Here is a 25,715-nt window from a genome sequence, read left to right on the forward strand (position 1 = left end):
GCTTTGTGTACAAAGCTCTTGGGGCCTCTTGAGTGCGATGACCTAGAGGACGACCACCCTTTCGCATAGGAATATCTACATTGATATGATGCTTTTTGCGTAAATGGTCCATCATATCACCTCGCCTGAGGTATCGTACATTCAACCTGCGACACTCCTCTGTAGCAATGCACAAACGGGCGGTACGATCGTCGTCAAGCAAAACATCTTCAAACAATTGTGTTTCATCATCGGTAGCCATCGACCTTATGAAAAAAACACCATACATTAGTTGACTTTTCTTAAGCATGTGAAGCTTATCCACAACTCAAGTATGACTCAATGACTCAATGCAAAGGTAATTAAGCGACTCGATGCAAAGACGCACACACACAACTCTCTCCTCTCTCACTTATCGAGAGCAGTTTCTATTTGATGTGCTTTTACTTTTTTTCACTTTTTCTTAGTGTCATTTATAGCATCTCAAAGTGTGGAATGTACTGCCAATAATGTATCTAATTTGTCTTATAGGCCAACTTCGGCCTCAAAAGGTCATTAATGTGACTTTCTTACTTCCCTTCTTTATATACCAAGATGAATCCAGGATAAGCCCAAATTCACCTTTAAACGAAAGTGCAAGGTATAGACTCATGGTAGCCATCCACAAGACCATATAACCATTAGCTCCATCATGCATAGTATTGACCAAATACTACAACATCCCTACTAACGTCGTGAGCGCCTAATAGCGGTTGTAGAATTAGGTACCAATATATGCTCCCCCACACACACGAGCATACATCAATACAAAGTTCAACAGACTGAGTTTTTGTATGACTTCGAAGATCAAGGGCAGACTTGGCCATAATGAAACCTATCACTAATAGAAGCATTAAATAGGAAAAATTAGCGCAAAAAAGGGGGTTGATAGGGCATATGCACCACAAAAAGATAGGAAGAATTAGCACAATATCAACTGGTCGTAACTCGGATGAAAACTTCACATGTGTATATTCACATGAGGGCAAAGGAACTTACTCAATCAAAAGCATCCAAAATTATCTACACTATGCCTTAATCATATTTGTCATCTGCCACGCATGGCACAAACCACCTCTTCAAACAATATATATACGAAGATGAATCCAGGATAAGCCCAAATTCACCTTTAAAGGAAAGTGCAAGGTATAGACTCCGTAGATCAAGGGCAAACTCAGCCATAATGAAGCCTAGCACTAAAGGAAGCATTGTATGAATGCTCACATAACGAAAAAGGAAAACCATTCATCTTGACTAATAGACAGCACACCATAAAGATATCAAACCTTCTCATAACAGTCTTTTGAAACACACATTTTAAGTTCTCTAGTGGAAGCAATGCTTCAAAAGCATTTAGGTGCTTCCGTCTTAATATTTTGCTTCAGGAAAATATCAAAATATTTTACCTCCTCAAGGCTTGATCAAGCCAAAGGTCTCTGATCGGGAGAGGAAAGAGCTTAAGAGGCGATATACTCATGTGAATGTGCCTGTGTGTGTGTGTGAGAGAGAGAGAGAGAGAGAAAGAGAGAGAGAGAGAGAGAGAGAGAGAGAGAGAGAGAGAGAGAGAGAGAGAGAGAGAGAGAGAGAGAGAGAGAGAGAGAGTAACCGGGAGACAAGAGGACCCCCTCACCCAGCCAGGAGATAGCAGCCGTTCAGAGAGGAGATAGCAGCCGTTGCGGCCCTGCGAACCCTCGGGACTATTTGACACCCAGGGGTCAAATGGCATCGATGGCTGGCATGGCAAGGATGTACAAGCTCCTGTAGGCTGTCACTCGAACTAAGGATTGCCACTAGAGTCAGAGTGTCACACCCACGTGCAGTTCACGGCTTCAAGCTTGCACGAGTCGGGGCGCAACAGCAGATGTCACGGTTTGGGTCCTCATCCAGCGCTGGTGAGCTCTCTGCTGCTCTGTAATGTGAACGTCTGTAATCACCATCGGCACCATCCAGCTCTGGGCGTCCAGCTCTCTGTAATCACCGTCCTCGTCCAGCTCCCTCAACTTGCAGCGTAGCTCGTCCTCGTCCAGCGCGGGGAGCTCTCTGCTGCATTCAACCCCTCTCTGTAATGCTGGTTTGAATCTAGCTCTGGGCGCCTCGTCCAGCTCCCTTAGGTCGCCTCAGTGCGTAAACTTGGTGTAAACTATGTTTAGCTAAAAACAAAAAAAATTAATGGCCTTAGCCAACCGCGGCCAGAACCAGGTGATAATTGAGGCATTACGGCCATAATTACGGCATTGATTCTCGCACTGTAGATTCTCGTTGGATTCCGTTCGATTATTCTCAATGAATCCAACGGTCAGGGCTCGTCATTCCCCTCCCAACCGTTGATCCCTCCTGAACTAGGTGTGTCAAATAGTCCTGAGGGGAGGGCACCTGGCATCATGGTCATTTTAGGGCATATTGCATCATACAAGTGTGTAAAGACCCATGTCCGTGGACAGGCGCAGGCGCCCGTCCTAAAGCATGTGGTGATACAACGAGTTCTCCCGCCCATTTCCTTCAAGATTGACAGAGTAGAATGGGGCGAAACAAAGCGCAGCACAAGCCTGCTGGCTCCACTCAAAAACCACCAAAGCAGCAACAGCAACTCAAAGCCCCGGCAGCCTCCCCCAGAAAGAAGCCCAACAGAAAGCGAAACTCAGATCAATTGTCCCCCCCTGCGGTTGAGGTCTCACCCTAACTCTCTCTCTACACACACACACACACACACACACATACACACACACACACACAGACACACACGCACGCACACACACATACACACACACACTCAGTTTAACGCTTTGTGCACTCTTTTCTTTGCAGAAAATAGTGCCCTCATTGGCCATTTCCACTTTGCTGTAGGATCTGTCGCAAGTAGACAATGCTCCGACCGCTACTGGGAAGCATTTTGACGATGAGGAGCCCCCCTTTTCTCAAAGTTATTACCGAGCCCGCGAAGCCTCAGAGGGCGTGAAAAGCTCCGCCAAGAAGGTTTCTGACTTGGATATAGTGGAAGAAAATGTAAGTGCTCCATTTAGTCTATTGTTAAAGGTTTTGGATTGTGTACTGGGTCATTGTTTAACTGAGAGGTTCATATTCTGCTTACACATTGAGCCAGGTGGTAACCATTCCCATTACAGGGATAGACATGTCATAACATGGTATGGTCAGAATGCTGCTTCGTGTTAGGGTAGAAAGAGGTCACCTGTCTACAGGATAGAATGTCTTTCTAACATGCTTATCTCACTAGGATCCACCTGCCCTCGACCTCCGAGAACTCTGTGAGGGCAAAAGAGACCAAAGGACCAAATATATGAAAGATCAGAGTAAAACACACAGCATGCAATGGTGTTGTGAATATGAAAGATGAAGTCCAGTACAGGAGCTCTATGTGAGACTCCGAATAAGCAGAGAGAGTTGCTATCCCATAAAACGCAGTGAACAGAGCTGGAGTGACCCTGATGAAAGTGCTGATATAAGCCTGATGCAAACGCTGAAGACAATTTGATGTAGACGATGAAGTCAGCCTGATGTAGGCGATGTAAACGCTGCTGTGAGCCTGATGTAGGCGATGAAGTGCAGCAGAAGTAGGCGCTGTAGGCGAACCTGAAGTGGGCTGCGAAAACACTGATGTGAGGCTGATCTAGGCGGCCAGTTCAGCAGTAGTTGATGCAGCAGATGAGCCTGTAGTACGGCAGCGTATTCTGACCAGCAGGAGGAGGTGCTGCACACAGTGAGGCGCGCAGTCCACGAATAGTCCAGCAGGTGATGAAAACGCAGAAGAGAAACGCAGCCTGGTTGCAGGGCGCCAAAGTCCACGTGGAAGATGTGTTGAGTTAGGCGACGAGTCCACAGGTGATGAAACACTGATGTGAGGCGACCAGGGCACAGGCGGTGAAATGATGATATGACGAAAAACGCAGATGCGCAAAGTCCACGTAGGTTGGTGGTGATGAACACGAGAAGGGCCTCATATTTATATGAGATTTTTAGTGGCCAGCATAGAAGTCGGCCAACATAGAAGTCGGCCCTTTTTGGGCTGAATAAATGCCTGTTTTCGGTATATTTTCACACAAACACTACACATTGGTTTATGTATCTATGCCTAGATACAAAGGTGGACGCAAGGCGCATTTGTTTACAAAAACCTCTGTCAGTCTTGTGAGCTCTTGACATGAATAGGATCTTAGTTAACCAAGCAGTTTCCAGATTTATGGACCGGACAAGCATTAATCACAATGACAATGTTGCAAAATTGTTTTTTGCTAAAGAGGAAGATTTGTCACACATTATTGCATACTTGTTCCCTAGGTGAGGAGTACTAATGTTGTGAGGACTTGTAACAACAGCCTTCTTCAGCTGCACATAGGGGGGCTTTGACATGCTGCTGACATAGAGAACTGCCATTCAACCAAAAAGCATTGTCCACCGTCATCTATTGTCTTCACATGCCACATTGTCCATAGCCTATTTATCAAGGGTTCACTGTTTGTGCTGAGTCTCTAAAGGCTCACACAGTATTGTTCAGCATGGACACTGTGAACACTTGAAGGAATTGTAAAACATTCAAATCCCTCTGCAGCACATTTTCTGATCTCAACATTCACTAGGCAGTTGAAGTATCATAGCTGCATAATGTGCTTGTTCTAGCGCTCAAAAAGGTAAGAGATGATTGAAACAACAGATGAAAGTCAGCCCGAGGACACCCCCATCCTTTTCTTCTTGTGTCTGAAAATTCATTGGAAGCCCCAATAGTGTTGTTCCATGTATGGTGGAACTACTAGAGATCTTTATTGGTAGCCAAGGAACCTCTTTTCTTGCTAAGCAACAACATATTGGGATTGTAGCTTGCAACATGATTTGGCAACCTACGAGGAGTTGCCAGATTGGTAACACTGGCTTGCCGTATGCATGGACGAGGATGTGTCTTCCTCTCTAGACATGTTCTGGCTCCTTTGTAGATCTGCTTACCAAGACCATGCATGTAATCGTTAGCACTTGAGAAAGTGCAAAAGGTAGTGGCAGGAATGATTTAATTATTCACTAAGATTTACGTATAGATAATCCTGAAAGTAAAAAAAAAAGAGAATTTACAAATATTTGTGAACGGACACCACACTAGAGATTAGATGAACCGGGCTGGTCCCTCCATTAGGGTATCGTTCATTTCACAATCATATCAGGCAGGATTGGAAGGGTGAGCTCGCGTTGCTGATTCTTGCCCTAGCCTGTGTCCCTTCTTTTCCCGCTTGCCCCTTCTGCCTCTGCTCCAGCTGCTTCCGCCTCTGCCGCCCCAGTCGCCTATTCTCTGCCCTGCCTCTGTCCATTCTGCTCCCGCCTACCTCTTCCGCCTCTGCCCAAGCTTCTCCCGCTTTACCTTTGCTGCTCCCGCCTGCCCCATTGCTGCCCCCGCCTGCCCCTTTGCTGCCCCCGCTTGCCCTTCTGCTCTTGCCTCTTATATGCCCCATGTGAGTAGTCGGCCAGCACTGGTGGCCCTCCACGACTGCATGAGCAGTCAGCCAGCAAAAAAGAAGTCCACGACTACATACATCCAGTTGGCTAGCAATACAGAAGTCCACGACTGATGTCTGGGCAGTCGACCAGCCACAAGACTACAGATGGGACAGTCGGCCAGCCACTAGGTGCTCCTGCCAACCATTGGCATCCCTCCACACCACTAGAAAAAATGGGAAAAATAGGAAAAAAAATACGGGGAGTGAGGGCGGGCACACCCACAACAAAGGCCCTGGTGTATAAAAATAGACAGGAGATGACTTCTAACACCCCCTCTCAGCTCCTCGCCGTGAAACCAACCACAGGGAGCTGGGGTGCCGCCTGAGCAAATCTTGAGATAGCGACTTCGTGAAGAGGTCCATTGTACTGTCCTCCGTCGAACAGAACTCTAGCAAGATGTCATCTGCAACGATCTGTTCACGAACAAAGTGCCTCTGGATGACCATGGGTTCCTCCAGTGGAAGCCCAAACCTGCAATGCAACCTCTGCATCCTCACCACCTCACAAGTAGCATCACAAGCAGCCCGGTACTTTGCCTCTGTCCGCGACAAGGCAAAAGATGATTGCCTCTTACTGCTCCATAAAACTGCTCTTGGGCCTGAAGTAGATCTCCTCGTGTCCGGATCTCCTCCCCAAACCGAGTCACTCCAACCGTGGAGTCGGACTCTATCCAACAATCCCTCTCCTGTGTACAAGAGTCCATGATCCTTCGCATGCCGCAGAAACCACAGGAAACGCAATCCTGCCTCTCCCAAAGAGTCATCCGCAACCATGAGCTCAACTGCCTCATCAGGAAGCTCCCGTCCAATCCGGTGTCCATCAACCAGATCAATGAAGCATTCTACTTTTGAGTCAAAGAGGCATCACACTTCTCACAAGGATCAACTTGTTACGGTGCAAAAACAAGTCTTGGAAACCTGATGAAGACCATGCAAGGCCTTCTGAAACCTGTCAACCACCCCCTCTGAATCCGGAACCACAAAGCCTGGAGAAACCACCTCCTTCTGCAAGTAATCAACTGCTACCTGCCTGGCTTTCCGAAAGGTCCCCGTGGAAAGAACATCCTCATCTACTAGAGGTTCTTTGTCCCGAATACTACGAGACATCAGAGCATAAGTTACCTGTTCAGTTTCCTCTGACTCACGAACACAAGAACTACCAACATCAGTATTGGAAAGTTCTTGCCAACTGCTGCCATCTACTGGCAAGCTATCCACCATCTGGTCCCGGAAAGCTTGCACCTGCAGCGTATCCACACACAAGTGGCCATTACCAGACTGCCACTCATCACAAACCTGAGGACCTGGGAGAGAGAGTGCTGAAAGCTTGTAAACTCCATTCTCCACTCCACCTTCCCAAACCACTTGGCCTGTTGCTTTGTCCCGGAGAGCAACAAAGTGCTCATCAAACTCCATCCGTACGCCAGTCTTGCAAACCTGATGCACTGACAACAGATGAAAACCAAGTGCCGGAACATACAACACCTGGTAGGAATGCTTCCCCCCTGTGCCATCGGGAACTATCTCCATCCTGCCCTCACTGTGAACTGGGATAGTGGATGTATCCCCAGTAAGTATGTGACCAGAAAGCCTGCAGAGATCTTGTAAACCGGAATGGGAAGGAGTCATGTGCTTGGAAGCACCACTATTGAGAATCTACTCCCGAGTATCCGTTGCGGAGAGTCGTCCAATCTCCTCCCTGCCTGAAGAAAATGAAACATCGGTGTCCACCACCTCCAGGTGCACAAAAGCCGGAGTCTTCATGATTGCTGCTGAGGAATCTTCACCCTTCTCGGTCTTTCGCTTGGGACACAGCCTCCAATAGTGGCCTTTCTCGCCACAATCATTACAGGTCCTCTCTGCCTTTAGTTTCTCGCGGTCAGTAACGGACTTCTTCTCAGAAGACTTCTCCGACGAAGCCTTCCCTTTGCCCGTGTTACGGCCTTTCGATCGTTGGCCAGTTAAGGCCTCCGAACCTCCACCCTGAGGAGGTTTCGTGAATCGTTTCTCCTGGTCCAGGACCATGGGCACAAGCTCCTCCCACGCGATGGTGCTGAGCCTGCCACTGGTAATCAAAGACGAGTAAAATGTTGAGTACTGAGAGGGCAAGTGCGACACCAACGTTATGGCCATGTCCTCTGATGATATCTCCTTCCCAGCCTAAAGAACTTCCTGCTGAAGAGCCTGTAGCTTGTTAATATGCTCCCGCATCGTCGACGACTTTGCAGGGTTCATAATCCGCATCTGCACTTCCAAGGAAATCCTCTTCATGGGCGATACCCTGTTGTAAAGAGAAGCCAAATGTTGCCATATACCTCTGGCGAGCGTCATATGTTTTACATGATTGATTACTTGCGGTGTGCAGTTGAGAAAGATAAACGAACGGACCCTGGCGTTGACACGATCCCACATCTGTGTCTGAGCCTCCCGGTCCTTTCGGATCGACGGTAACTCCCCTTCCTCTACTTCCAGCCGTGGAACTCCAACAACGACGAAATCAATCGTAAGACTCCAGAACATATTCCATCATAACCTTCCATATGCCGTAGTTGCTCCCGTCCAACTGATGGTCCACCGGGAACGTGGGGAGGGTCGGGATCTTCACATGCCTCTCGGCCATCTCAAACAGATCTGCCATTGCGGGGATGTACTCTGAAAAGGGTGGGTGGGTGGGAACAAAGAAGAACTAATACCTGCAAGTGGCTGTCCAGCAAATCAGCCCGCCGTCCTCTTGCTTCTCCTCTTCCCGAACAGTCCAAAACAGTCCACCAATCAGCCACACAACAGTCCCCCTCTTGCTCACACAAATCCCAAGAACTATCTAGAGCCTAGGGCTCTGATACCATGTCAGAATACGCAGCAGAGATGATGACCAGATCTGGGAACACGAGCAAAAACGCATGCAGAAAAAAATACAGCACAAGAGAGAGAGAGATATAGGCGTGTAACTTTGCTTTATATACACAAGAAGATCCCGCAAAAGATTGAATGAGGAAGTGGTGGGAGCATGGGGCCTGTTTATATGCCCCATGTGAGCAGTCGGCCAGCACTGGTGGCCCTCCACGACTGCTCATGCAGTCGGCCAGCAAAAAAGAAGTCCACGACTACATACATCCAGTCGGCCAGCAATACTGAAGTCCACGACTGATGTCTGGGCAGTCGGCCAGCGACAAGACTGCAGATGGGACAGTCGGCCAGCCACTAGGTGCTCCTGCCAACCTCTGGCGCATCCCTCCACACCACTGGAAAAAATGGAAAAAATAGAGAAAAAAATACGGGGAGTGAGGAAAAATGATAAAACACCTCATAAGGGCGGGCACACCCACAACAAAGGCCTTGTTGTATAAAAATAGATAGGAGATGACTTCTAACAGTACTTCCGTCTCTAAAGGGGGTCCTTCGTTGACCACGAGATCTGGTCAGTCCTACTCTGAGTCCTTATGAGGATTGTATCTTGGAACATTCAAGGTCTTGGGGGTTTTTTTTCGTGTCGGAGGAAACAAATTGTAAAAACCTAGCTTCATTGTGCAGTTACAAGTGGACCTATGGATGTATTGCTCTTGCAAGAGCATAAATTGGATGCTAGGCAGTGCGGGAGATCAGGCAAGCTTCTCTTGGGACACACCTTTTGGTCACTAGCTATTGGTACCAAGGGTGGTGTCTGTAACTCTGTCTTCTTATGCAAGGCACTACACGCATTGGTATTCTCAACCTCTATGCTCCTAACCATATAGAGGTGAGAGGATTGTCGTTTGGAAATCTCTCACTAGGTTGATGTGTCTTGCCGACCATTGGATTATTGGAGGGGATTTTAACATGATTGAGATGCCAACTGATAAAAGAGGTGGACATGAGGGCTTGGTGCATCCTCTTGAAAGAGCATCTTGGGAGAGGTTTATACTTTCCATTCATGGTAGAGATTTTTGGCACGAGGATGACATTTCGAGGAGACTATCCACTCTTCTTTATTCATGGTCTAACACGAGAAAGGATGCAAGATGTATTTATGCACAGTTAGACAAATTTTATGTGGATGTGTCACGTGCATCCCGCACTTGGATGTCACGTAGACATTTCTGTACAGAAGGTGCAGGACCTGGGATGGTGAACTGGTCCCACGTGAGCCCAGTCCCCGGGACGAGTCAGCCAGGGATCCATCTCAGTTGTCCGAGGTCAGGTGTGCATTGTCTTGCACATGAGTCCAAGGTCAGGTGTGCACTGTCCTGCACATGAAACAGTGCTAGTCCGCGCTATGAGTCTCCCTCTAGAATGATGTCAATGATTCTGTGTATCTGGTATGATACCGGATGCTAGATCACTGAGTAGTTAGTGTTTAGGACAAGGGGGGCTACCCCGGATCTTAGTGTGGGCATGGGAATGGTGTGGAACCAACCCCATGAGGGCCAGGAAGGCCCAAGCTGAACCCACCCTCCATGGAGGGGCTGTAGGACAGCCCTAGGGCAAGCTAAAGGCAAAATTCAGGAGAAAACAGCCTTTGCATGGCTGTAGGGCAGGTATGGGGCAGCCCATACAGGCTGCCCAGCCCTCTTGAGGTTTGCAAAAGCTGTGCCCAGCCCTTTAGAATCAGGCGCATCACTTTCAGCCTGTTAGGGAAAAAGGCAGCATTTTTTGGGATTTAATTCAGCATTTATTGCTGAATTTCTGGTCGTGGGAGCATTTATTAGATGGTGGTGCCATCGACGGTTTGACCTGTATCTCGTCAGTTGATGGTTCTTGAGGTAATAGAGTTGTGTTGTTAAGAATGCTTTTCTTGCTTAGAGAATTGACTGAGGTTTAAATGGTTCCTTTGTATCACCAGCCATGCTATGACTTTGTTGTGCAGCTACATGATGCCTCTGTCATTTTCTGTGATCCATGCATGCATGTCAACTTTTCTAGGGCTAAAATTAACCTAGATAAGAGTTGAGACCATTTTGTGAGCCTAGAAAAGAGAGGAAAATGAATCAGTAGTTGCATGGTATTGCACTCCAAGGGTGCGGAAGTAGCATCCTGAGGCAAGCACTAGCAACAGGAACTGTGCTGTCAATGAAGCCTGCACGACACGGAACTTAAATGAAGCTATTCTCACCATCAGGCTTCTTGTAGAACTTGCAATCGACCAGGTGACTTTCATATTGCTTGGCCACTTTCGTGCAAACATGTGTGCTTAGATTAATGTTTTGATGTGTTTTACCACTCCATTGTTTTACACTTGCATCTCATCCTACTGGGTTCTTTTTTGTTGAAGCTTAATGGGCAACAGACACTCCATGAATGCATAATATTGCAAACTAAACCCACTTGTGTGATGCTTTCTGTACAAAGTTTTGAAGTACTTGGTGTGATTGATGAATTTTGACATGAGATAGGTGTGGATTATACTTGATCACTGCTTCCATATGGCAATCAGGAATTGCGGTCTGCTCTATCCAGTGTGCCTATCAAACATGAGAAGGAGCAGGCAGCGTTGTTTTACAGTTACAAGGTGCTTTATCCCAAATGGCATTTTCAACTGAGGTAAGCTGGCATCACTTTCCAACTTGCCTTGCATTGCGTCACTCGAAGAGCCTCCTTTTTTGCTGGACTATTGTACTTGTATAACTGTTTGGTTCATGTGACCTGATGTTGCAATCTCATGTGGATTGCACCTGTTCCTATGTCGAGGTGGCCAGAAATGATTGGATGATAAGTGTCAGGTTGGACAGGGTGAGTTCACAAAGGGGGTGCCCGCAGCCAAAGAGAACCTGCCAAGAGGATGCCTTTTTGACCAACTGGGGTGCCTTGGCTGGAAACCAGGCGGACACTTGACATTAATTCTTGCTGTCTCAAGGCTCGAACTCTACCTTCCTTTTGTGGGCTTGACACCTGTCACCTACCAAGTAAGCCAATGGACTTTGTTGATTATTCAAACCCTTATGTGAACTGCCTTCCGGGCGCACAACCTGCATGCCATCTTTCACACTGAGGCAACCACACAAGTGGTACTGGATAGAATTACCATTGTTGTCGTCCATGAGCACTTGTTTTATAATTGCACACTTGCATGAGAGTTTCTCTTGAGAGAATGCCACTGTGCTTTTATATACATGCTTACTAGTTACTATTTGCTTTCTAGAGCTACTCAACTTCATTCCTCACATCAGTCAGCTTGGAAAGGTGGTAGAGACCCTTGGCCTGTTAGCAAACATGCTGGCATTCATGGTTGGCATCCTCTTGGCTAGCCTCATGTCAAAATGAATGTATATTCCGTTTTAAAACGTCCTTCCTGGCCTGTTAGCAAACATGCTGGCATGCATGGTTGGCATCTTCTTGACTGGCCTAATGTCAAAATGAAGGTGTATTCCATTTTAAAACGTCCTTCCTGGATTTGATCGTTCTACTTCTTGGAGTGGTGGACTTCTCAAGGCCCCTAGTGAACTTCCATGCTTGCTTATAGAAGACCATCACAATGCCATCGTCACCTTGCAAACCATAGGCATGTTCTTCCTGGATCGCTCAAGACTGGAGCCTCAAGTAGAGCAGGCAAGGGGCGGAGCCTTGATGCAACCAAGAATCATTGTGTTGTCTTGTGAGGCAGCCACGGCCCACAAGAAGACCCTCCCATGCATCAAGCATGGATCAGTGACCCTCCCATGCATCACCCACGAATGCCATGTGGACATGATGATCAGCCGACTCAAGGGCAGATTAAGGGGCAGGATCGGATCAGAGTGGAGCAGATTTGATAGCCATAGGCGCTGAGAAGTGCGAAGGACATGCACCCGTAGGGGAGACATTTTTTCAACACTTTTAGGGACATTTGTGCTATTATTTTTGGGTCTGAAAAGTGACATCTGAAAAGTGATAGCCTGTGAGCCTGGCTGACTAGCCTAGGATCGACCTCAGGAACCTACGAAAAAGTGGTACATTATTCAGAGGTCTAGTGCCAGATCTGCACAGTCCAAGCTAGGAGCAGGAGAGGCCAAGAGTTGGATCAGCAAGAAGGCAGCCCAACGTTCAGATTTCAACCATGCACAAGTATTGGGGTTGCAAGTGACCTTTTTTCATGCATCTATAGCATTTACGATCTCTTTATGCTACACTATACAATAGGCTAGGTCATTCTGCCTGGTCTCTTGTTTGATTGCAGTTTAGTAGTTAAGTCATGTAATTAGCATTAATTCATAGCTTAATCAGAGTTAATCTAGCATGCTTCCGTGAGCATGTTGTAACTACAGCAGCTAGGTGTGAACATCCTTGGGCATCGTCTTGTGAACAATACACATGTCACACTTCAAATGTAAAAGCCACATTGCACATAACTACTGATCATTGCCCAAGATAATTTGCAAACGAGACAAGCACTGCACAGTACACCACCACTGGGGCGGTTAACGGCCTGATGCCCCCCCCCCCCCCCCTTCCCTTCCTCAATACTGAAGTATATTATTGGAGTATTTAAGTCTGGACAAAGTTCCAAGGGCTTGCCAGCTCGATAATCCAATGCAATGCAAGTATGAAGACAAGTTACCCAAACAAAAGTGTGTCGGAGTAGTTTGTCAATGCTAGACTCGTTGAATGAGTCCGAATAGCCTGGCCACTGGTCTCATACCCTTGGATGGAAGTGAACGGGAAACTGTCATTCGAGACCATGCACAAATAGGCGTTCTCGTACTAGAGCTTGGCTCACACCGTCGCAAAGATCGTGGCTCAAGCCTCCTTGGTACGAGTACATGAACAAGTACAGGTACGCGAATAGGTAGGAGGACACGAACATGTATTGGTACGTGGTGTCAATAGTAGGTACTCAAACAAGTACACTTGGTGTCGGTTCATAGCACAACCACATTTGGTAATGTAGATATAGGATGATATCAAGTACTTGCAAGTACAATAGTTTTTTCAGTATGTACTTGTCGGTATAGTTTGGATTCTTTAGCATGTACTTGTATGTACACTTAGGGTTTTAACATGTACTTGCAAGTACAATTAGGGTTTTTAGCATGTACTTGTAGTTATAGTTTGGGCTTTAGCATGCACGTGTAGGTACACTTAGGGTTTCAACATGTACTTGCAAGTATAGTTAGGGTTTTAGCATGTACTTGTAGGTACACTTAGGGTTTCAACATGTACTTGTAGGTACAATTAAGGGTTTTAGTAGATACACAGTCAAGTACAATAGGGTGTAGGCTTCTACAAGTACTTGTAGGCACACAATCAAGTACAACAGGGTGTAGGTGCCTACAACAGCTACTTGTATGTACACAATCAAGTAGAACACAATTGCAAAGGTGAACACTTGTCAGACCTTCAACTTGTAGAAGGAGAGGTTGGAATGATGTGACAGTTGCCAAAAGTGAGATAGGATGAGAGCAATCGTGGGAGAGGGTGGTAGAAGAGATGGGAAAGGGGTCCATTGTTTACTGGACATGTGGCACTCCCTTTAATGAAGGTGGGTACCTCTATAAGGTGCCCTCTTTTTAAAGAGTCCCATGAACGGGTTAAGAGGGTGTCCAAGGCTTGGGCCCTGAGCATCGGCCAATGGTCGATGCTCAACTTAAAAGAATGTGAACTGATAAGGTTATAAAGTCTTAGAGAAATAAATAAAGGTTTAAATGAATACTTACCACTTGTTCACATGCCACAAACCATTTCAGAATATAGGGCATTTGCAAGGATCACGGGTGGGCGTCCCCTGCTTGTGAACTGGACATGTCATAGCAAGCAGCCACATAAACAAGTCATGCGAAATCAATTTCAGGCAAGCAGAGGTGTGTGCATATGCATTATGCAATGGATATATCTCCCATTCTTGGAACTTGTAAATACCAAGTCTTCCCGAGCAATTGGCTCAGTGGGAAGCCTAAACTGGGATCCTTGACATGGGTTTCATGTCCTAGCCACACTATGGGTGATACGAGGCTTGGCCTCCCGTAGGTGATGTGAGTCATGGCCTCAGTATGGGCAACACGAAGCCCTTGGCATCCAGAGCTGCATTATTCTTCATGTTATACATAGGCTCCATAATAGAATGGTACCGGCATGGGAGGGAGCGATACCATTGGAAGCATGAAGAACATGAAGCCTGATACAAACATGAAGAAGAAGAACATGAAGGCGGATACAAATGGGAAGGTGAAGAACGCAAGGCACGGGAAGAGAAAGTAAGGAGAGGAAGGGAGCCCTACAATGACTCAATGAACTCTTTGGAATATTTATGACAAAGGTAGAACCGGTCTTCAAAAGCACAAAAGTGGTAAGTGCACTGATAGTTGAACGCATCGGAAGGGTATCTTCCCAACTGGTTGGATTGAAAGCTGTCCAAGAGGGCATTTCTCTCATGAGGGAGGTTCAACATTCGAAGTAGTCCAAGAGTTTGAGGCATTGCAAGACCAAGAAGAGGTATCGACGACAATGATTGTAGAGCCAATGCAAAGAGCAAGTAGCAGAGAACAAGCCATTGGTATCTTGGATTATCCCAAGTTCAGAGTTCATTCATGTTGGAGATTTGGAGAGTTTCTATTCTAAGATTTGTACGATGCCGAGTGTCCTAGAGGATGTAGTAGAGGCAAAGCCATAGAAAAAGTAGAGCAGGAAGATCACAAGTTGTGCCTAAAGTTGCACCGGATTGGAACTGGAGCAAAAGTACATCATATGCCCTAGTGCTCCAAGTTAAGTAGAAGGGGATGTCATGTGCATCACATGTGGACATGATGAGCCAATTTAAGGTCAGGATTGGTTTAGATTGGAGTAGATTTGAGAGTCTATTAGGTGCCCAAAAGTTCCAACAAGAATATACATCCATAGGTAGGATATTTATTGGGCATAGTGTGAACACGTTTAATGACATTTATGCCATTCTTTTTGGGTATAAAAAATGATGGCCGTTGACAAGCCTATGACCAATCCTAAAAAAGTTGTTCATGGTTATTATTCAAACATTTGGTGCCATTATTTTTGGGTATGAAAAGTGATGGCCAAATAGCCTATGGCCAATCCTAGGAACCTACAAAAAGGTTGTTCATGGTCATTATTCAAACATCTGGTGCGAGATTTGTTGAGTCTGTCACCATTTGGTCCCTTCACCAGTCTTGATTAGTGTTTTGGGGCAAGCCCATACACAGAATAGAACCAAGGTGAGAATGGGGATTTTCCACAGAAGAAAGCTAAAGCATTCATTGGCAAAGTTTGGCCTGAAAGATGACTACAGAGCATGAGCAACGTGGGATTTCATTAGTGTGACTTATAAGGTTTACAAGTCAACAGGTTCACACATCATTAAAGTTTGGCTGGACTTATTACTTTTTGGGCATGCTCTTGGATTCATCTAGGTATGTATATATATGTATCCTTGGACAGAAGGAGGCCCCTAGATGAAACTTGGGCTACAAGCCGAGAAAAGCATAAAGTTGATATTTGGGCTAGACACAACTACTTGTGGGAAAAAAGAAAAGCACAATCCAAAAGTAGGTTGGTCGACTTTTTGAAAAACCAAGAGAAGGATCTATTTTGGATCATCAAGCGCACAGACCTCTGGCCGGCAGCAACTCTCTCCCTCTTTCCTCTCAGCGCTGTTCGTACCGCAGTACCACTCTCTCTTTCTGTTGTGCGTTGGTCATACAAGGGAGGCTGTAGGCTTCTTTCAACGCTGGCCAACAATGGTTTGTTCTCTCTCTCTCTCTCTCTCTCTCTCTCTCTCTCTCTCTCTCTCAGAAGGTTGGTCAGCTGCTACAGTTCACTCTCTCCTGCTATGTGTTGGTCGTGCAGGTGACACTTCTCTAGGCTGGCCGACAGAGATCTTTGCTCCACCAGATTTTGGCCGTTTGCTTTCCGTACAACAACCATACAGTTCAGCATCCGTAAAACTGCAGTACCATCTGCCACACATGTGGGTTATCAGCTACTGTTTTATTCACAAATTTGGCCGTACAACGGGCGGTGTTTGGGCTGATTCATGGATTGTCTTGAGACAATTTTGGACAGCTTTTGGTGTTGTTTGCATCTTGGCTTTAGATAGATATCTGGGCAAGAGTTTTGCTAGTGCTTTGTGGAAAATCTAGTGCAAGTCTGCACCATAGTTCATATCATACGCGTATGGTTCATGAGGCCAATGTTTGCAAACATTTGCTACAAACTCGAAAGTTTTCAATGTTTCATACGTGTAGGCTTTTTTTAAACTTTTTTTTGTCCCCCAATGTTGGGATTTGACAGGCGTCGTGTACGTTTTGTCCTTTCTTATGATTTCCGTTTTTCGAAGCTGCGTTATTTGCTTCTTGTTTGCGACTGCTGACCACCCGTCAAGTTTCAGCCAGCCGCCTCTCACCAGGTACACATGCAGTATGGTTTGTACGGCCTAAGGCCTTTACGTCCTGTCCGCTTGGTCCCATTGGTTGGGTGGCTGGTCTAGACTCCATATGGAATAATGGGCCATGGCTGTTGCACTGTGCAGGCTGCAGCCTGCCATTGCCATTGCCATTGCCATTGCCCCAAGGCCTCGGCCCCCAATGCATTATGCCATAGAGCCTCCAAAGTTCAATGCTTGCAACTTGGCTCAGGGTGCCTGCAGGAAATTCGGGGCTTTTGCATTTTTCCTATAATTTAAAAAAATTGGGACTGGAAGTGGACATTGGACTTGCAAAATTGGGGTTGTCGAGAAATTTTAAAAAATTGGGATTGTAAGTCCAATGTCCACTTACAATCCCAATCAGTCCCAATTTTTTAAAATTTCGCAAAAGTCCCAATTTTTGCAAGTCCAATATAAAAGCATAAATTAAAAATGCAAAAGCCCCAAATTTCTCAAATTATTTTAAGGCCAATAATCAATTTTTGCAAATTTCTATTGGACACTTGGAATGGGGGAATTGCCTCGGCAGTGGGCACTAGAGCCAGTTTGCAGTTTGGGGGCTTTTTTACATTTGCAAGAGTTAGGGCTCAGGACCTGTCACCCTGGTTCTTGATGCGAGAGTTTTGGGGTTTTTGTAAAATTTGCAGATTTGGGATTTTGCCGAAATATGGCGCTTGATATTTAGGTTTTTTTTTCTAGGCTTGGACTCGGGAGATACATAGGCATTAAAACATTAAAATGGGAAGACCTAAAGGCCTTGAATGGGAGCATGTGACTATTGTAAAATTAAATGGCAAGGGTATGTGTGGCTGCAAATGCAAGTATTGTGGGCATGAGTGGAATGGAGGGCTATTGCGCATAAGGGCATTGAGCAACCAGCCCAGATAGTCCTCTTATTTCAATCACAGCACCATAACCACCACATTCTTGCACATGACCTAGCAGCTTTGACCATGCTGTGTTGCTGGTAAGCTAACAGCCATAAGAATTGAGAAGTGACTGTCCCACTAAGGGTAAAAAGTTATTGATTGATAAGTTAATATAAAGTGCACTTAAGGACACTCTCTTCTAGGATCTATATAAGTTAGATCACAAGTGGATGCCTATAAAATCAGCGCCTGAATCAGTCCTCCACTGAGCTCAAGCCTTACACCTCAAGGATGGCTTTGGTGACATGGGACAGCAAAAACTTTCTTCTGGGAGCAGAGCAAAGGCTTCCTAAAGATTGTTGTGTTTTCTTCATCTGACGCTTGGGACTGTTGTATTTTTGAATTTTCGGCAAAGATTGCTGATTTTTTTGCTGATTGGATTATGGAAGCCCTCTTCTAGGTGCTAAGGACAAGGTTCTACAGCTTGGAGAGAGCTTTCTTCTTCCTCTCCTTTCAGTTTCCCACCCTCCCTCCCTTTCTTCTTGCTGTGCACAACTTGAGAGGAGGATTTGCTGATTATTTTTATTTAGCCCCTTTCTTAAGAGAAGGTTTCTTGTCAGAGGAGGACATGACTTTAGGAGATTCTCTCCTGCTGCTCCTACAATTTCTTCTCGAGTGCTTGGATCTCCCACCCACCCCTCTTCTAGTCTTTCTTGAGGAGGTTTGGATTCTTGGTGGTGATGGTTTTTGGAAACCCTCCCCTTACTTCTACCAACTATCAGATTTGGTCATACTGGACTCAATTAACTTTGGAGGATTCTTGTCTTTGGGCTGTTGTTCCTTCTCCTCAGTTATTGGATCCTGTTTATCAAGGAGTTTATGATGCTTTTGCTAGGATGGTTATCATCCAATCTTTGTCACCTTCCATACAGGTTGAATTTTTATCTGCTTCTTATGATGCCTCTCAGTTGTGGCTTGAACTTCATAGGCAGTATTCGGACTCACTCATTGCCTCACAACATTCTACTACATCATTTTCATGCTTGTAGTGGCCATTTATGAGGCCCTGCATATGCACATTTATTTAGGCTCTTTTTCCATTTTTTATGCCTTCTATAGCATTTTTATGCTATTATGGAGCTGTCAGCCTGCTACAGCTGGCCGACCAACTCTCATGAGAAGTATATAAGGGTTGTGCCCCTTTCCCCTCATTCCATCTCATTTTTCAGCATCCTCTTGAGGTCATTACCAGCTGCTTCTACTTCTTATCATTGTACAACACCTACGGGCTTCCCTCGTGCTCAGTTTTCCAGCAATAAACATCAGTTTTCAGCATTTACAGGTCTTGTACTACCTGGGCCTACATCTGTGTTTTCTATTTGCTTCACTTTCTTTCACTAAGAACTATGATGATACCTTGCTGTCAAAGGGGGAAGTGGTGAACCTACAAGTACCAATAAAAAGAACCAAAACCCTTTTTAAGGGCAACTGGAGCATCACAACCAAGTCAATCACAAACCAATCCCAAGAAGAGCTCCATCGTTAAAAGATCTGTAACCTAATCCCTTGTATGTCTGTTTTAGTACATGCAGGAACATTAAATGTGTGCCAGAATGATGGGATGCCAAATGTCTAGACCGAGGAGGGGGGTGCTTTTGAGAGGCAGCCAAAAACCGGTGTCCAACCTGGTGTGGGAGTGGATGCTCTCTCTAATCCTATCTAGCCGCCAATGTGTCATTGCACAAAACTCGCTACCTGCCTACCCCACATATAATGGGCACCATACTCCTGATTGTAACAGCCTCTATTGGCTGAGAAATGTTTCATACCAAAATTGCTTAAGTATTGAGGGATATCATCAATGCTTAAGTATTGAGGGATATCATCAATACTTGTTGCGGTCATGTAACATGCATGTGGAATCGTGCTAGATTAATGCTAATTAAACATTGATTAGCCTACAAATTAACAGTAATCAAATGCCTTAATTACAAATACACAAACGACAAGGCAGAATGACCTAAGCCACTGCTATATAGCAAACATAAGAATGCTATATTGCAAGTACTACTACTATATAGTAGACGTAGGACTTGTGCTTGGCTAAGATCTGCACATTGGGACTGCTCTCGCTAATCCAACACTTTTTTGATCAGTGTTTTGGGGCAAGCCCATACACAGAACAAAACCAAGGTGAGAACGGGGATTTTCCACAAACGAAAGCTAAAGCATTCACTCGCAAAGTTTGGCCTAAAAGATGGCTACAGAGAATGAGCAACGTGGGATTTTATTCATTAGTGTGACTTATAAGGTTTACAAGTCAACAGGTTCACATCATTAAAGTTTGGCTGGACTTATTACTTTTTGGGCATGTATCCTTGGACAGAAGGAGGCGCCTAGATGAAACTTTCAGTGGCTCCAATTTTTGTTGCAAGAGCTTTTGCATCCTCTTGGGGATTTCCCTTATCTTCCCACCCAACTACACGTACATGTAAGGCACGTGCCCGTCTCTTAGCTTCCTCTTCCAATGTAGCATTCATCACCTCTACTTTATTGACTAGTGTATCCTTCTGTTTTTTTAGTACTTCAATCCATGGGTTGACTTCCTCATTTTGTTTCTTTGTGGCACTGGCAATTTCAGCCCATGAATGCATTTCCTTCTCACTTGCAGCCACTTTTGCCTTACATGATTCCAAACTGTTTTGCATTTCTGTGATGTCTTTTTCGCGGTCAGCCATACATGTCTTCAAAGTGCCTTCGTACGATGCAACTGTTGTGCCAATCTCTCGGAGCATGTCATCCTTCCATTTTTGCATCTCTTTTTTCATTTCCGTGTGCATCAAGGCTTGGGCTAATTCCATCTCAACCCGTACTTGGGCTTGCATTTCTCCCTTCAATTGGACATATATCTCTTCCTTCAGCGTTTCGTACATCACTTTCCTTTGGGCATGCATCTGCTTGGTCCATTCCTTTTCAAGCTCCTATCGCATGGTGTTCATCTCTGTCCTTATGTGAAGCTGTAGCTCCTCATAAAGGGCCTCATCTCGTCGGGCCATCTTCGTAATCCTTCGTCAGCCAGGGGACATGATTCCTTCCCTCAGTCTTCTGCGGTAGGCATTTGGTGCCTTCGTGGGGGTGTGAAAGGTTATCTCACCATCCTGTTCCCCCTCCAGGGGTTGAGACATCTTTTCCCCTACTAGTTGCTGCCTTAGGGGCCTGAGCAAGGGTGGGTGGGAAAAGCGCGTTGAATTGAGAACTAGCTGCGCACAAAGTACAGCAGAGAGGCGTGCAGGTGGGTGCGCATAGAGCAGGCGCATAGGTCAAGCCCGCCAACCTTCTCACACCAAAAAGTCTTACCACGTGCAGTCCAGACGTATGCTGCAGCCCAACTTCAAAAGGGAGAGAGAGAGAGAGAGAGAGAGAGAGAGAGAGAGAGAGAGAGAGAGAGAGAGAGAGAGAGAGAGAGAGAGAGAGAGAGAGAGAGAGAGAGAGAGAGAGCTATCGGCCTGCTGTCAACTCTCCAACTGCCAGCCAAACCCGTAAGCGACCGGTGAAAGTAATAGCATGAACTGCATGCGACTAGCTCCAATACAAGAGGAGAGAGAGAATAGGTGCTGTATGGCCAGTGAAGAATAGGGAGAGAAGTCCAAAAAGTGCAGCCCACCTCTCATCTCATGTCACTCGCTTCTTGGTTGTTAAGAGTTTTACAATGAGACTTGGTTCCTCATTAGTTAATTCTTATATTTCCTTTTTCTTCCTTCCTTAATGATCCAGAATAGCTCCTCCTCCTGCTTTTTCAAGAAGTCGACAAACCTACTTCTGGATTGTGCTTTTTCTTTTTGCCACAAGTAGCTTGGCTAGCCCAAAATATCAACTTTATGCTCACACCAGCTGCAGATTGAGACAGGGCGATATGTGCATCAAATCTTGGATGACCACATTTGTCAACTATCCTACAAGGAGGTAGAGACAGAGGAACACTACATTTGCCGATGTACAGTCTATTATGAGATCCGAGGGAGAGATCACTGTGTCTTCCGAGAGGATTTTGGGCCGTTACGCAAGGTCATGGAGTTTGAGGATCAGAAATGCCTAGGATTGTTTCTACTTGAGCTCAGGAGACACAGAGACTCTTGCAGACAGGAGGCCGAGCCATGATGTACCTAGATAGAGGACCCTGACAGATTTCTTCAACACCAGCACCAGCAACCGAGCCCACACACCTCCTGATACCTCCTCCATTGGGCCATCAGGGCACCGACTACGCTCCGAGGGAGTCACCACTGATAGAGCAGTTATCTTATGTCGTGCTCGTCGGCCACGCCCACCACACGGCATCTTCACCATCGCCAGATCAGAGCCATTATTGCTCGGCATCGGAGGCGCCTACCTCGCTTCTACGACCTCTCCATTCTAGACAGCCCCATGGTGGAGATACTTGATCTAAGGAGAGGGCAACACTTCAACTGATCAGCATACATGGATCTATCGTCGTACAAGGGAGGCTGCAGGCTTCTTTCAACGTTGGCCATACAATGGTTTGTTCCTCTCTCTAAGAGGCCATTATGGCCTCTTAGAGACGTTAATATATCATATCATTTCATTTCATTTCTCAAGGCACCAGCTACTATAGTTCACTCTTCTGCTATGCATTGGTCGTGTAGGTGAGTTGCAGGCTACACTTCTCTAGGCTAGCCAATAGGGATCTTTTCTCCACCAGATTCTGGCTGTTTGCTGTCCGTAGAACAATCATACAGTTCAGTATGTGTGACTTGGTTGAACACAATGCTAATCAATACACTTAAATACACCAAGATTTAGTGGATAACATGGTCAATACAAGAAGTAATTTGCTGAATTGACAAGAGACGCACAATGAGCCGGAACGGCCGGCCCCTCCCTCAAATAAAGTATATTGATCTTGGGAGAATCAAGTACATAGTGTTATGGGCATTTCAGACCAGATTTCCATACCAATGCATATGAATACAGTATTGCTAACAATGTGTTGTTGGTGTAGACTTGCAGCTCACACTACCCTCTCAAGTGCCCATGTTTCCTACCATCTGCTCTCTATTGTTCCACCAACACATGGTAGCAACAATCTACAAGAGAGCACATAGGAAAAGAGAACACTACACAAGGTATGTAATCATGGAGTCGGATTCCTCCCTCCTACTACTTACTTCCATATTTAAGCATCATAGCTTACCATTTGCAAGTAGAGTCAATGACAGTGGAAGTCTTCACGATGGAAGCGTTTGGAGTATTGAAATCTTCGATTTGTCGCGATCCTTCGCAACAAAAGTCTTCAAGAGGATGAAGGGAACCCTGGGAAAGCTTCCCCTGTGGTTCAACTTGAGAAAGGAGGACTGAAATTAGGATTCTCAACAAAAAGACCAAAAATTACAGCAAAAATAAGAGCTGTTTGCTGAATTTCAGTCATTGGGAGTGTGTGGGAGAGTAAACACCACCTGGAAACACTATTAAAAACTTGGAAAACACACTAGCAAGCTTGGGGACAGTCATCCATCCATTTTGCACCTCTTCATCAGCTTCTTGGCCCTTGCCTCTCCAAATGGGATGCAACACAAAACCTGCAACATGCAAGAGTGACTGCAGCATGTCCCATCGATCTACACATAAACTCTTGACTTCGGCAAGCTTGTCTACATCAACACCATCCAAACTTTGAATCTTCTCCACCATGCGATCTGTGAGCTCGTGAATAAGCCCTATGGTTGCACCTTCCATGTCAACTGTTTGGAGAATCTTCAAGATGGGTGCACATATCTTCACAATCAATTTAGCATCTTGCCAAAAAGAGTTTCCCAAGATGATACTGGTCACTTTCTCGGCAACTAATGTGCGTGAAGTCTTCCATTAGACCCACTCATCACTAACCACCAACCTTCTCAACCCATTGTAGACCCTATCATCTAACAGAGTTGCTAGTACTATAAACATGTATGCAAACCATGTTTGAGCTGGCTTAAGGAGCTCCTTCGTACTATGCTTTCTAAACATAGCCGCTGCCTTTTTCTTTCTTGTGATGAAACTCACAATTTTCTTGCCTTTCTCCAAGACTGGAGCAATCCAATCCAGCTAGCCAATGTCCTCAAATAACAAGTCCAAGCAATGGCATGTGTAACGAGTATAAAAAATGCTTGGCCACTCTTGCTCTACAAGCTCTCCTGCACGCACACAATTGGAGGCATTGTCCATGCATACCTCCACAACATTTGTAGGCCCAACCTCAAGGATGACATCTTTCAAGATGGCAAATATGTACTCCCCTCACTTGTATTGGCCACTAGTGTCCACAGACTTCAGGAACATTGTGCCATGGATAGAAGAGGCAAGTACATTGATGATAGGCCTTCGCCTAGTGTCCGACTAGTCATCACACACAATAGAGCAACCATACCTCTTCCACTTATCCCGCGCCCCCATCAAATCTGTCCACACATTTGACTTCATCTTGTAATTCTTTAACACGAAGTGCCTCATAAGTTGGTGGCTTGAAGCTGGATCCCACATCTCCAATGGCCCTCACCATATCACATAGTCACAGGGAGGCATTTTTAGACTTGGGAATGTTGGGGATGGCAGCATCTTCTCGTTCCCATTACTGTCCCATGTCACTCTATAGTCACAGGGAATGGCCATTCTCAATCTTTTCCGTCCCCGTTCCCCGTCCCCATTTCGCATCCCATGTGGCTATGCCATATCAAGAAAGTAAGGGCTTTTCACCTTAAAGTGTGGGATGTCCTCTTCATAAAAAACCTCCTGACAGCCATAGTTGCATTCTTTCGTGCTTGTAACTGCCATGCATTTGCCAAGTTTCCCTGCATTTGACTACTCTTAGAGACTTTCTGTCTCTTGGATGTAGTCCTTGCACCATCGCCAATAAAGGAGGAGCCACCTATGTCACCCAAGTCTGCAACACTGGTATCAATATCACTATCTGCTCCTGAAGGAGTCAAGCCCACATGCAATCTCCTACATGCATCCTTTGCAGCTTGGGGAGCACTAGGACATTTGCCAATGCCATGGCCAGTGATACATAAGATATGGAGACTTGTGGGAGGATGGCTCGCCTCATTATAGTCAGCAGTTGCTGCATTGCCTACATGGGTCAGATGGAGGGTTCATTCATTGCCCTGGTACTCCCCTTGCTGAGTGGGCAAACTCAATATGGGTGGATCTTATTCACTCTTTGGGTTCAATGGGAGCAAATTCTGCTTAGCCCCAGGGCTGTCCAGGAGCATCAAGCAACCCTCATCTAGATGTGGAGCAAGGATGTATGGTTCCATGGGCACCAGGGAGACACTCCCATAACTGGCAGCTCACTTTGAGGATGATGGTTGAGGTCTGCATCTCTACTTCATACACCATTAGATACAGTCCGGTGAACGTGGCAAGAGATCTCCAGAACTGCATGGCACTCTCAAAGTTCTCGACTCACAGTTGGTGAGGATCAGCAGTTTCAAAGCTTGCACTGTGTACAGAGACTCTTGAGGACCCCTGCACTTCCCGAGCAGAGACAGTGAGCTCATTTTGGGTGAATCTTGTCCACATGTTGGGACTGATTGAAGCAGATTTATGGCTAGTCATTTGTGTGAAATTTTTTAACCCCCTTTTTCAGTGTTGGACCCTTGATTCCTTGAACTCTGAACAGTCTGATATGTGATTTGAGCATGGCCTGCACTCAATCTAAGCTGATTTTTTTCTGCTGGATGTAAGGACACTTTTGTCAACTAGCTTTTAATGCTGTACAGATGTGGGTTTGGGCTGCTTATGTATGGGTTTGGATCGAAGAAAGCCCTCCTAGAGGATTTTGCATCATCCACTCTTACTGATGGTGCAGCTGTCGTGGTGAATGGTTATCTCCCCACCGTGAACATCAAATCAGTAAGTATGTTTAATTAATGAGTCTAGTTGATTCTGTGAGTGTGTTTTGTCTTCTTTTTGGTCTTATGGTCTCTTCTTGTCTTGAATTGCAAACCA

The 25,715-nt window shown here is 45.7% G+C and overlaps 1 protein-coding gene across 3 annotated transcripts in view; it reads left to right on the top strand.

Moving 5' to 3' along the window:
- Window positions 1-2,457: 2,457 nt before the first annotated feature.
- ORC2 (origin recognition complex second largest subunit 2) overlaps window positions 2,458-25,715 on the top strand; it is a 48,006-nt gene continuing 24,748 nt past the window's right edge. The window contains exons 1-4 of one of the 3 annotated variants that reach the window (XM_086784720.1): window positions 2,459-2,680; window positions 2,863-3,021; window positions 10,924-11,030; window positions 25,487-25,619. In XM_086784720.1, coding sequence (XP_086640846.1) covers window positions 2,537-2,680; window positions 2,863-3,021; window positions 10,924-11,030; window positions 25,487-25,619 — 543 coding nt within the window. In that variant the 5' untranslated portion in view covers window positions 2,459-2,536. Of the gene's footprint in view, window positions 2,687-2,862; window positions 3,022-10,923; window positions 11,031-25,486; window positions 25,620-25,715 lie in introns of all 3 variants that reach the window. The other 2 variants (XM_086784719.1, XM_086784721.1) reach the window with 2 other exon arrangements.

This window comes from Cibotium barometz, chromosome 47 (assembly GCF_041138505.1).
Source record: "Cibotium barometz isolate CiBa-2024 chromosome 47, ASM4113850v1, whole genome shotgun sequence".
Taxonomy (NCBI): Eukaryota; Viridiplantae; Streptophyta; class Polypodiopsida; order Cyatheales; family Cibotiaceae; genus Cibotium; species Cibotium barometz.